Here is a 13,938-nt window from a genome sequence, read left to right on the forward strand (position 1 = left end):
GTTATATTTGAGGTAACTTTTATAGATTAATATTTATAGCTACTTTAAGATGTCACATAGCTAAGTGACTGTATCTGAGGATACCCTGCTTACCTGTGTGATGACCCTTGTCATCTTTGGTTTGCTGTTTATTCACCTGTCTGCTCTACAGGTAGCTCGTTAGCCCAACTGGGAACACCTGGTGCCTGGTGTTGCCAGGTTAGGGTTAGGCACCTGTTTTGGTTTAGTTATGCTGCCTTAGTTATTACTTTTACTTTCATGCACCTTCCGACACACATCACAGACACCACTGACCCCACAGACTTCCACGCCTCATACTTTAATCAGTCAGTTACATCCTTTAATTTGGTTGAATTTGTTCAATTAAATATCATTTGTTAAGCTTTGACATGGTGTGTCTCCCTTACACTCGAGCCTGGTGATAACACCTGTTGTGATGTAGCAGTTTGTGACCATTATGGTGAAAAACTCTGGTTCATCTTTTGTTTTAAAAACAGTGCAGTAGGCCTTTATTTAAACATGGTAGTGCTTTTCTTGCATACATCTTTAGTGATCTGTTTCACAATAGGTTACATTCAGATGGCCACGGATAAAACAATCATAACATAAAGCAATTATCATTGTCTTCTCATAGCAGATAGATCAACATTTTTACACAAATATCACCTTGGGAAAAAAAAAATATCACACTGAGTTCTTGCACTCTGATGCAGAAGCATGCACTGCAGATGTTAATTTTTCTGAAATAGGTGAACAGCTGGACCCAACAATGAGAACTTCATTTCCTTCACTGCATTTCAATATGTCTTATGTAACTTCTCGATACAAGTGATGGAATCTTTGAGCACGAGCAGCGGTAAATGACTTTACCTGTCACTTGTTCCAAGAAACAGAACCAGGCTTTCCAGTCACTGCTTGTATATGGTTACCAGTTACAAGCCTTTTTTTGCTGTTGATGGTAAATCCAGCTGCAATGTTGCTTTTTTGTTTTTTCTTATATGAAGTCATAAGTTTACATGGTCATTTACAGATTGAGTTTCATGATAGCTAAAGTTTTCTAACACACACACGCAGCATTTTCTTTTTCCTTCGGTCCTGACAATCTTGATTTGAACAGATACACTGATTGTAGTCTGAGAAATGTTCCCTCAAAGTGAAATATTGCTTACAAACTGCAGTCTGTCATGAGATTCAGAAAATTCATTGTTAATGGTGTTGGGAGAGTTGGAAAGTGAAAAAAAAATAAACTATAAAATCTGTTAGACAGTAAAAATCAATGTAAAATAAAAAAAAATGTATAAAAGCATACTAACACACTAGATCACACACACATACTGACTCAAAATGTCACACTTGGATTAGAAATTGATTAGCTTGAAGACACAAACAATTAAAAACACACATCACTCGACCATTTCTTGTGCAAAAATATTCTTCCGTAAGGAATGAAACTATTAGATATGACACAATGTGATGGCACATTGATATTTCCTTTGTCAAAGGATAAATAGTAACATTGATAATACAGAGGATCACTGAGAAAAAATATGTAAAACAAGGTAGGAAATCCTACATTCAGGCCTTAAGCCTTTCCTCTGAAGGTGAACTTCTTCTAAGTGCAAAAGTGTTGCCTCACAGCTAACAAAGGATCAGATTACATGAAGAATTTTTGGTCAAATATGTTTCCTTCCACCCAGTTGACAAACAATCATACTCCTGACTTCTACTCCAATGTTGAATGTTGGTTATATATTATTACTTATTACAGTTCATAACACAAAGATATTCAGTTCACTGTCATAGATCAGTATGAAAACCAAAAAATATTCTAATTTGAGAAGCTATAGCCAGTGAGCACTTGCCAGTTTTTGCTGAAAAACCTCGAACAATTATTCAATTATGGAAAATATCAATAAATATTTTTAGCCAACAGCAGTGACATGTTCTTGTAACTGTGCAGATTTGTCATTAAAGGCTGTTAAAATTGTGTTTATGAATGGATTTATTTGATGACACATTTAATCATTAATTAAGCTCATGTTAATGAGATTGACATTTACACTTTTATGGCAGCTACATATAAATTTCACATATATTTTGGGGGCTAAGCAGTTTACATGTTTGTGAACACTGAAATAAAATGGTCAGTTATGAGAATTGCAAAGTCTGTAATGGAGGAACCTTTCATGAGCTTTTTGGATTTTGGCTTTGCTGGGTCACTTCCGAGACATTTCTTGGTTAAATAGATGATCAGTTGCTGTTAGGATTGGGTGTAAGCTAGCTCTCACTGCTCCAAAAGCTAACGGCAAATTAGCAGCAGCTAATTCCTGTCATACATAACCGGACCTAAAATAAAGACACACTATGAAATGCCGTTTATGGATGCATATCATTTGGTTTTCATCACCAGAAAAGCCTTTTTGAGGAAGATCAAGCCAGCAAGCTAGCACCCTCTACTGTTCTTTTCCAGCTAATTACAACACTCGTATCAAATGTCTGCCCGTTAAACAGTCACTCAAGCCATTTTCGATCCCAAATCACAGTTTGACCACTGCTGACTGAATATAATGGAACAGAATGGTTCTTTCGATCGAAGCAAATTATCAAGAAAAGGGAGAAAGGATGATGAGAACAATGATTATCTGGTCCCTGATGATTCCAGCCTCAGAAATGGCAATCTGACCAACACATTTGGTCTTTATAGACCATATCAAGTTTATATAGACTTTATATCAGCCACATTAGCGCTAAAACCCTGGTCCATGGCCTGCAATGATTTTCATCGTGGTCCATACACGCCATATAAACCTCCCTGATGTCCTCAAAAAGCAGTTAGTCTTGGCACAGTAGCTGATGCCACCACCTCTTACCAGAATAATATGGCGAACCAATTTTGACGCCCAACTTCAGCAATACTTCCGATCATCACTCAAAAGTTTCTGCTTTGATGTAACCGGGGAAGCAAGATGGTGACAAAAAACGCAGGAAGTTATTAGTCAATCTTCACGGTGGAGCCCGCTCAATTCTGCGGTGTGCAGAAATGCGTTTGTGATCCACAGTAATAATTCTGTGGCGTGGAATAGTAGTTACTGTGATGATGATGATGGTGGTAGTTGTTCTGCGGGGTGGAGTAGTAGTTGTGGTGGTGATGATGTTGGCTCTGGATGTTTCCGTAGGCAAAGAGGAGGGGCGCTGTGGAAGACGGCGGCTGCTGGGCCGGCGCCACGCCTGCCGTCAGGGTCCCGTTGCGCTGGATGGCGCCGTACCAACTAGACGTCCCCAGCTGGGGGGTGGGGGAGAGGAGGCTGACAGAGCGAGAGTTAAGAAGGATTGAGAAGAGGTGTTGAAGAGGATAAGGAAGAGAGATAGTGGAAAAATCAATCAAAAAGTCATTTAGTCTGTCAAGGTATCGATTTTGCATCACGAAAGCTTAAAACAATATTAATTTCAACTGATTTGCTAATGACTCTGAAAAACAGATAGTAACAGAGTATTTGTGCTTGTGTGTGTGTGCTCCAACCTGGTCCGATCAGTCCTGTTGTTAATGCTCCTGGACAGGTCATCATCACTATCGTACCGTCGAGGGTTGTCAAAGAAATACGCTCTGGAGCTGAAACTGTGGCTGTTGATCATCCCTCCTGGAGCCTGAGAGATATAAAGATATTCAAGCATCATTAAGGTTTGCAGCATTTGAGAAGGTTCACAGCTCTGTCTGACAGATCATGGCTAGCATTTGTACTTATAACATGCTTTTTTTTTTTTTTTTTTACCAGGTTTTGGTTGGGTCTCTGGACTCTGAAGAAAACCACCACTAAACTGGTGGGTAGCAGCTCCCAGAAGAACAAAATGATCCCAAACACGATGTAGGCTTCACCGCTGATCTCCTGAACATCAGCCTGCAACACACACACAAAACAACACAAACACACAATGATATACTTTTGAAGACATTCTTTTGATAACCTGGATCTTGAACACACTAAACAACAGAACAAACAGAAAATATTAAACATACTAATGCCTTTTCATCTTTTGAGTGCACATATTTTAGACTTTTTCATATAATTTTTTTAAACTGTGGACAAATACTTGCGGCAGCCTTACAGGAACAGTACAGTTTGGGAAGGTGTTATTCACCCTCTTGCTGAGAGTAAGATGAGTAGATTGATACTACTTTCATACATAAGAGTAGTAATCTTTTTGCCTAACTCTCAGCTAGGAAGCAAATAAGCACATCTTCCAAATGTGGAACTATTCCTTTAACTAACAACCAGCTTTTTCTTCTTTGAGTTATTCATTATCCAACATCTGTGATCAGGCTACTTTCAGTCTAGGTGGCTCAGTGCACAAGCTAAAGCTCAAATATACTTATGTTATATTCTGGCCAGTTATGTAGTGATAAATAAAAAGAAGGTAAACTATATGTAAACTTTATTTATCTCAAAGTCAAACAAAAGCACCACTTACAGATGATATCGAATATCTATTTTCAGACAACCATTTATTGATACGTTGTAATACAATATTACAGGTTTGATACTTCTTACTGTGATGTAAACTAAGAAAATGTCAACATAAATATGGGTAAAAAAGCTTGGTACACAACACAATACACACACCAATACACACACCCACAAACACATGCACAAGGAAGGGGGTAGAATAATGTTGAGATGTTGGACTGACAGCTGGTATACAGAGAGATTAAAGGAATAATTTGTACTGTCAGATAATGCCCACACACACACACACACACACACACTGTAGATGTGTGTTGATGTGTGTATCATGTCCGACACATACACACAAACACACACGATGAAACCCTTTAAAATGGGCTGTCCGTCTCAAGGCCTGAGCTCTGATGTAGGTCAGGAGAGACACACACACACACACTCTCTCTCTCTCTCTCTCTCTCTCTCTCACACACACACACACACACACAGAGGGTTATTTATAGCCAAACAAAGCCCTTTACCCCACTAAGCATTGCTTTCCTAAAGCTCCTAAGATGGATTGTCACACTCACACACTCTAACACTCTGACCAAAACATTAAAAAAAAAATCTTATTTTTCATCTATAACTTAAAACTCTTGGTATATTACCTGATCAGAAACATTGTACCAGCCATAATTGAAGGGACTGGATCTGTCCTGTGGTGACAGAGCCACGGCCACCAGGTTATAACAGGCTCTGGATGTGTAGAGGAGAATCACCACAGCTCCTATAGCTGTAGCTTGGCACACCGATGTACCCTGGAGAAAGAGTTATTGTGCTTATTACAGGCTTGCGCTCATATATCAGTCGGCAACAGGCCTGTAATTGAAAATCAGATAAGAGCCGACAGATGTGACCCAGCAACATGACTGAGGCCTCTCCCTGACAGACTGTGGGCCAGAAATTGAGTTTTGAGGGACAGGACATCTGTGTATGTGTACATAATAGTACATATCACGAGTCACCGTTTAGCGCTTACGTCTTTCAAAATGACAATGAAGAAAGGTTATCTTCACGGGTATCCGTTTCAAAATTATCTATGGTTTTCGAGCAAAAAGTCACTGTGGGATGTGCACATACGGTGGGGGAGAAAACAAACCAGAACGACTGAGAGCTTATGAGGAAACACATGAGAGTCGCCTTGGAAACTGCAAGAATCACAAAAGTCCTGTGGAAACTGAGAAGCAAACCTCCATTTCTGCCCAGAATGCATAATTAGCTATTAGCATGCAGCATTTTTAATAAGGTGGTGGATGGTTTTAGACAGAAACTAATATGATGGTTTAACACATTTGGCACATATCTAGTGTCTGGCATGTTTCACAGGAAGTTCTGCTAACAATACTAATGTGTTTGGATATGCGAGGACAAGTTGCGCATACAAATTCACCTCTAAACTGTTATTTATCTTGTTTCCACCAAGTTGCTTGGGAAAAATGTCCATATATAAGCTATTTTCACATTGTGGCTACATATTTTCTACCTCACTCCAATGAAAAGACCTGTCAATATAATACCTAAGTTACATTTTGTCTCAATGCAAAACAGCTGTGTGAGAACATTGCCTGAATAAAATAAGTCTGAAATAGTAAAATGATGCATATATGCTTTTATTCCTACCTTGGATTCAAGGTAAACGTTGGCAGAGGACATCTTGGCGATCTTGAAGATGCAGACAGCCAGAGAGATGGCACACAGGACAAACAGACTGTCGTTGATCAGGACCCGGGCCAGGACCGCATGTCTGATATCCCCATCACTGGAGACATAAAGGTTATTAACTTAATATGAGATAATAATAAGTGTGGGGGGCCAAATGTGACATTGTTATGCAATCAGAAAACGTTATAATTGTTAGTTTACCTTGGTGATTCAGAGCGCTCCAGAGCTCCTTGCACCAACAATGCGCAAGTTAAATTCACCACCAGGAAAAATATACTGAGACACAGGAAGAACAAACGCAGAGGAACCCTGGAGAGAGAAAAAGAGGGGGAAAGAAAGACAGTAAGCATAAGATATACATAACTTTATTAATAAACTGTTTAAAACCTAATTAAAATTCATGGTATAGAAGCTGCAAACCAACTGTGCGTGAGAAGAGGAGAAGAAAGAGAGTGGTTATGTTTAGGTAGGAGGAGTTACCAAAAGATTCAACTTACTTGTATTTGGTGAGTTCTGGGGAATACTTTGCTTTAGCCTTAAACATCACCTAAAAAAAGACAATTATAGAAATATTATTGCCAAAACAGACTGTTTTCATAATCTCAATATGGTATTATTTTTATTTTTATACTCTGACTCATCCAGAGACCAATTTTCATGATATTTTGACAGTTTCCACAGGAAAGATTTAATAAATCCACAAAAAAAAGACAAAGTATGATGAGTAAAGCACTTAAGATAAGATAGAAGGAAAGAGAGAGCAAAGAGGGCTTGGTTTGTTTTTGAAGTGGAGTGTGAATTTGGCAGAGCCTGAGGAGATTCCTGTGTGTCATTAGGGCGCACACACAAACACACACACACACAAACACACACACACACATTTATCTAGCATACGTTCAAACAATACAGGAAAAACAAGAGTTTCTGTACACACATAATGTATATAAACTGTTCAGCCAGTTGAAGTCCAGCTGAATTGAGTCAGTGAGTTAGTTTTGCATTTAAAGTCACGTCGAGGGGATTTTTTTAATGTATTGTTAAGATTTTATAACTTAAAGGAAGAACATTAAAGATCGTTGACAATACAACACAAATGCTCCGTTAGCTTCCAGGCCTGTGAGGTGGTGGGCCGGCGTGTTTGACAGTTGAACCAGCTACGGTCAGCTGTTTGTCAGCAGTGGTAGCAGTGAAAAAAAAGGACCAAACCACTCGACATCCAATTTGCACGATCTTAGCATGTGCAGGTGAGTCTTTCAAATAGTCAGTGTTACAGCTAATTTGCAATCTAGGCTGAAAATGTGTGTTAATAATAAGTGTACTTTTCTCTGGTGGAGGTTCGGTAGCTCATAGCCTGGATGCTGTATGAATGTGATGTGGATAAAATGTTTCATCATGGTAAATGTAGTTTTATTTCATGTTATACTGTGAGGCCTTTCCTGAAGATAATGTATGTGATTACTGTGTGAAATAATGATGATTGGCATGAGTTTTATAATCATATGAACCAACTGACCTTAATGTATTGGCTGAGTTATATCTGCAGAGGGAGTGAACGGGGCCTATAAAAACACTTGTGCAGTAGACTTGAATGCATTATGGAATATAACTCATAAACTATACATCATAAAATCAGTGGAGTTTGAACTATGTACAATAGCTAAGATATTGAAACTATGACTACATGCTAAACCCTTTCCAACTCTCTTTTGGTGACGTGAAGATGACAACAATGACACTAGCAATAACCTGTGTAGTTTTTTTCTATCTTTTCTACCATTAAAAGTAACTGCTTCATGTAAATACAAACTAAATTTAAATGTTTGGCTACATGTAAATAGCCAAAAAAAGAACCAATGGTTTGCAGACAGCTGTTGCTTCTCCCTCCATTTTTCCTTAAAGGGGAACGTAGAACAAATAATTTAAAGAGCAGATCTAGTGTGTGCAGTAACAATAAAAATGACAAACATTTGAAAAGCACTGTGCCACTGTCAGCTAATTGATGTATCACAGTATCCATACGTGTGACACGTTTTTTTGTTCGTGTCTTTCTATTCACAACTTGTGTAACACAATGATGACTCAAACTATCCTGTTCATTTGCCGTCGTTAGGAAAAACCCTTTGTTGTACAGGAAGTGATGCTCTTTAGACTTTTGGTTTGTTTGGAACAAATTAAATGGGGCTGCAACTAATAATTATTTCATTATTGGTTGTTCAATTAATTGTTTCATCTATGAAATGTCAGAAAATAGTGAAAAACATCCATCATTATTTTCCAGACTCCAACGTGGCCTTTTGAAATAATTGCTTGTTTTGTACGACCAACAACACCAAAACATTTCTGAGCAAAGAATCGACTTGCATCAGCAGTGAATTGAAGAACTGGGAGAGTAGGCTTCAGTCAGAAAAGAGCCCAACCTACAAATCCAAAGACAGAGGTGTTAGAGTACTAAACACTGTGTATCTGTACCTTATTTCCCTTTGAAAGATTAAATGATTGAGCAAATAGCCAAGACTATGCAAACAAAAAATACATATCAACGGCCAACAGCCTTGCTGCCAATGTTATCAGCAGTGACCTCAAAAAAAGCATCAAATGAACTGTGCACAAGTCCAGTTTAAGTGTACAAAAGCTGGGACACTGGCCTTCACTGATCCAGGTCACTCATTTCCTGGAATTAATTTTTGTTAAGTATTTAGTATATTTAGCAATTAAGAAGTACAGTGAGACAGATATGAAGACATAAGCAGAATCTGATCAGTCTGATCAAAGTCTCATATTTCAGACTCTTCGAGTGTTCTGATTAATGATGACAATGATTAATTTTTTGTTATTATATGACAGGTGCAATGACCCAAAAGGTCTTGAAAATGGCTTAACACTGTCAACACTGAGTTTAAACACACAGAGACACACACACACACACACACACACATACACATCCTTGCACACGCATACATAAACACTCAGCCTCTTGTGTGAGAATGTAGGTCAGAAAGTGGTAATTTGTAACCTAGAAATGAAGCAACCAGCCAACAGAGCACTGCTGGATTATATACTTCATGTATGTATGTGTGTGTGTGTGTGTGTGTGTGTGTACCACAAAAATCTATGAAGCATTTATTCTCTCAGTACAGAGAGGGATGTGATACAGCGTTTTTGTCTGAGCAAATGTCATTATTGTTTTCTGTAGTGAGACAGAGCTAAAATTTAATAAAGGGGAAGTAAATCACAGGTCACAACTCATGCCTGACTCATCAGAAGACAAGTATTTCCACATATGTATGAGCGTGTGAGACAGCAGAGTGTGTCACAGAAGCATGATGGGGTTTTTTTCCTTCAGTTTTTCAAGTCTGCCTTAAAACAAGTCAGGTGCCTAAATGAATACTGAAGTAGGTTCTTCTTGCCATAACCATTCCTTATGTTCATACTGACCTTCATAATGCACTTACAATGGAAGTGATAGAGGTCCTTCTGTGCAAAAATGTATTTAAAAGTTTATCTGAAGCTAATATGAAGCTTCAAAGAGGAAAAAAGACAGTAAATGTGGCAGATATCCACTTGATATGACTAACTCAGACTGCTGAAGCCTCATATAAGCTTCAGGTCAACTTTAATGCATTTTTGCACTAAATGACTGTGTGGACACACTGTGGATTCTGACCCCTATCACTTATATTTAAAGCGCATTTGAAGGGGATCTTTTAATAGCCAACTTCAACAGTATTACAGAGGCTATAAAAGCAGTCTGTTACACTACTCATGACTGCGAAAGTAAGTTACCCTGACATTGTAATGCACTGTTCACCAGAGGGGTCACAGTCAAGATCAAAAGCACTGCAGCAGGATGGTCAAGGAGCTACTTCTACTGCGTTTCTACTGCGGGAGAAAATATGAATCTGATATGTTTCCCAGGTCTGACCCGGCCAGACACAAAACCACAAGCAGGAAAAGTTTGTTCACAGAGCTGGCCAGTCACACAGTATTCCCGACATAGATGGAGGTGCTTTTTTTTTTTTTTTTAAACCTATAATGACAGGTTTAGCAGATATGGAAGAACATCATTTTGTTGCCACTCCGCAAATTTACTGTACTGGATGTTTTACACGTGATGTTTTAATGCAAAGTGACAAAGTGCAAAGAAAAGCTAGAGATTTATTTTCATTCAAAGGGAGGGTCACGTATATGCTTCGACTGGCCACAGATCAGCTGACGGGCCGCAACGTTTATTCAGCAAGTCATATGACACCATTGGCTTCATTACCTAATCTCCACTCAACCAGTTCGACGAGCTACTCACACTCCTGTATGTGATTGAGATTTATATTCCTTTAAAGTGCGTCTGTGGCGACTGAACTGTGCTTACCGACTAAAAATCTCAAAATGTGGAGGTGTTTCAAAGAGATCTTTGACATTCGAAGCGGGCAGCCGCGACTGACTGATTGTGTCCGTCTCTTTCAGTCATACACACACACACACACAGTTTGTGATAACATGCTGCTGACAGGGATATTTGCTTGTCCACTTATTGAACAGGACATATCAATGGAAGCTGGGACTTAATGCAGCACAGGCTTTTTTTTTTACTGTGAGATCTTGACATATCTAACCCCTTGGACATGAACTGAGTCCATTTCCAGAGCTTTCAAACCAACATCAACCCAAAAAAAAACTGCTTCAAGTCTGTCATCCCACTCTACCATGGAACATGTAGGCCGCTGGTGACCACAGTTGCCACATTTCCCCATCTGAAGAGGAAGAAACGTTGCCTGCGGATACATTTTGCAGGGCATTACTGCTATTATAGAAGCTGACCGAGCAAAAAGTTCGGTTTAATGTTTCTTCGCCTAACAGCATGTCATATTTGTCACAGACAATACTGCAGTCTGACTGAAGGTTATGTGATGTATTCAGATAACTGCATGGGTTTAACACAGCAACAACTGGTTATCGGTTTATCTGTTGGTTATTTTCCCCATTTATTGCTTGTTCAATAAAGAAAAATGTCCAAAACAATTTCCTTAAAGTGGCCTCGTTAAATTGCTCAGTCGTACAAAACCCCAAATTTTGGGTTTACTATCACATAAGACAAATAAAAGCAGCATGCCTTTGATTGAGAGGCTGGAACTGGGGAATATTTGGAATTTGTACTTGAAAAATGACTTTGTCTTTGTAAAAATTCAAAATAATTCTCTGTCGATTGATTAATTAAGTGACTGATCGACCTAGACCTAGAGATTATGCAGTTTTTTAAACTTAATCTAAGGCTGCAGCTGCCTGCTCTGTTGCGTTTTTCCTAGAAGACGCCCAAATCTGCTAAATCTCCAGCAGCAGCATAAGTGTTAAAGGAAAGGATAGAAGGGATCTTTTCAAAGAGTATCACCGACTAATCTGTTGATTATTTTCTCAATTTATCGATTCATCATCAAAAAACAGTGAAAAATGTCCAGCCCAGTCTCCTAAGGCACAAGGTGACGTCTTCACTTTTCATTTTTTCTGATAAACAGTCTAAAACCCAAAGATGTTCAGATTGTAAGATAAGGAGAAGCTTGAACCCTCAAATGTTTGCCATTTTTGCTTGAAAAATTATGTTTTTTAAAAATTGTTTTAGTTGATCAAGTAATCAATTAACCAACTGATTGTTCCAGCTCTAATTTTATCCAACATATCCGTGTCTAAGCCACAGACATGCAGTTGAAGCCTCATGGGAGCTGTGGACTTTGCTAAAATGACACTTGACGTTTTGTTTACAGTAATATGACAATGATTCATAGGTGTTTAAATGGATGCATCTTTAACCAGAGTTTGATAAGGATCCTCTGAGAGATTTGGCCCACAGCCTGTTGGGTGATGACTGACAAAGGAGGACCTTGAATTACAAGCAATTTTACAAGAAAGTCAGTAGAATTGAATAGAACAACAATACAGTTTGCTTGTAAGGAGGTTAAACTGTGTATTAAATGTGAAATCAAATGATAACAATGTGCACAAAATTGCAGTGTCAGCTCTTTTATGAAATCAGGTCACACACACACACCCTCTCTCTCTCTGTCTCCCTCACACACACACACACACACGCACACGCACGCACACACACACACACAGAGGGGTGCAGTCCTACCTGTGTGAAGTAAAGGTTTAGCAGGCAGAGGGTGAAGAACTGCAGGCAGACGGGGCAGCAGTAGAGCAGCCAGTAGGCCAGAGGCTGCAGCTGGTTGGCCTGCACCACATTTTTAAAGTAAAAAGAGAAAAGGGTCGTCCTCAGCGCTGCCCACAGCAAACACAGAAACAAAAACACACTCTGGTAGCTGAAGCGCTTGTGTCCGTAGTGCAAAATGAGCCAGAGCTGCAGGTAAACGAAAACAAACAGGAAAGAGTAGAGGACGGTGTAGATGGTTGTCAGACTGAGCTCCAGTGTTGGGGAAATTGCAGCTCCAGGGGACTCCTTCAGTGAGGTAAACAAATGGGAATTAACCTCCTCCTCTCCTGCCGAAAACATCTCCACTGGCGGCTCGCACTAACACATGGGATGCTGGGAAGGCAAAAACACTAAAACTGGGTCAGACATGGGTTCAATTCACCATGGATGACAAAAAGACGAGGGTATTCCAGTGAAAAATTGCGATAAAAGCAGTTTATACAGAAGAGAAGTGGCATAATGAAACTGCGCGGGGGTTTAAATCTGATAATGGGTTGAGGAAAAATGGAAGTGTAGTTTTTTAAAGAGGCGCAAGGTTAAAAATAACAAGAGAGAGGTCCCCCTGTGAATCTCTGCAAAGCAGCTCTCTGCAAAAAACAACTTGAGGGGGGACAAACCTCCAGATCAGCTGTGATGCAGTTTTAGACCCACCCCCTTGCTCTCAGCTAAAAACGGAAACTGGCTCTTCGACGGACGCCATCTTGGCTCAACACCTCGCTCATTTCAGTGTGAAACAGCTGACTCTAGAGCCACAGATCGCAGCCAGTTTCCGAGCTAAACCTTGCCAGTGAACGACATGGCCACGCCCACTCAACCAGTGCGCCGTCTCATTGGCTTATCCAGCGGCCCAACCTCCACAATTATGCCACTTCATTGGTTTATGATGATGTCAGCTGTGGAGTGCCCGCCCTCTGTGCGCTGCTGATTGGTCATGTGTTCAAGTCAAAACTGTTGCCTGATCTGATTGGCTCAAAGGACGAGGGCGTCTCTCACAGAAGGAAAGGCATCAAAACAATTAAATGAAATTAGTGAGGGATTGCCTTCAAAAGAAAAGCATTTAAATTCTGCTGAGGTGTGTAACACTGATCGTCTGTACTGACTTGTTTTAAAATTACTTTTCATTTGGTTTTCTTTCAAAGAACACATATAAACATATGTGCCAACCAGACACAAAGCACACACTTTAGAGAAAAAAAGTAAAATAAAAAAACAACAACAAGGGGAGGATCCATCAAACAACAAATCTACATATACATACATACATACATACATACATACATACATATACACGTATATACACTTACACATTGTACTAACTTTTGATTGAAACGGAACAATTTCTGTTGGTTTATATAGTAATTATTTGCAATTCTTATTCTTAAATAAAATGTTCTTATCTTTGCTAATTTTACTTCAGAATCAGAATCAGAATCAGGTTTATTGCCAAGTAGGTTTGCACATACAAAGAATTTGTGTTGTTGTGGTGCATAACAGTCATAAATATATACACAAAATTAAGTAATCTTAAATAGAATAAAAAAGAATTTAAAATTGAAAAAAAATATGTAAAATATATAT

General features: G+C 39.1%; 1 protein-coding gene across 1 annotated transcript; it reads right to left on the minus strand.

The window, feature by feature from the left end:
• Positions 1 to 132: 132 nt before the first annotated feature.
• Positions 133 to 13,102, minus strand: gpr137c (G protein-coupled receptor 137c). The gene is made up of 8 exons (XM_042404870.1): positions 12,283 to 13,102; positions 6,659 to 6,708; positions 6,363 to 6,470; positions 6,120 to 6,258; positions 5,108 to 5,257; positions 3,771 to 3,896; positions 3,521 to 3,645; positions 133 to 3,305 (listed from the first exon to the last, which is right to left on the minus strand). Exons 1-8 carry the CDS (start codon positions 12,658 to 12,660, stop codon positions 3,020 to 3,022), a joined length of 1,362 nt encoding a protein of 453 aa, XP_042260804.1. The 5' UTR covers positions 12,661 to 13,102; the 3' UTR covers positions 133 to 3,019.
• Positions 13,103 to 13,938: the final 836 nt, after the last annotated feature.

The sequence above is a fragment of the Thunnus maccoyii genome, chromosome 24, assembly GCF_910596095.1.
Source record: "Thunnus maccoyii chromosome 24, fThuMac1.1, whole genome shotgun sequence".
In the NCBI taxonomy this organism is placed as follows: domain Eukaryota; kingdom Metazoa; phylum Chordata; class Actinopteri; order Scombriformes; family Scombridae; genus Thunnus; species Thunnus maccoyii.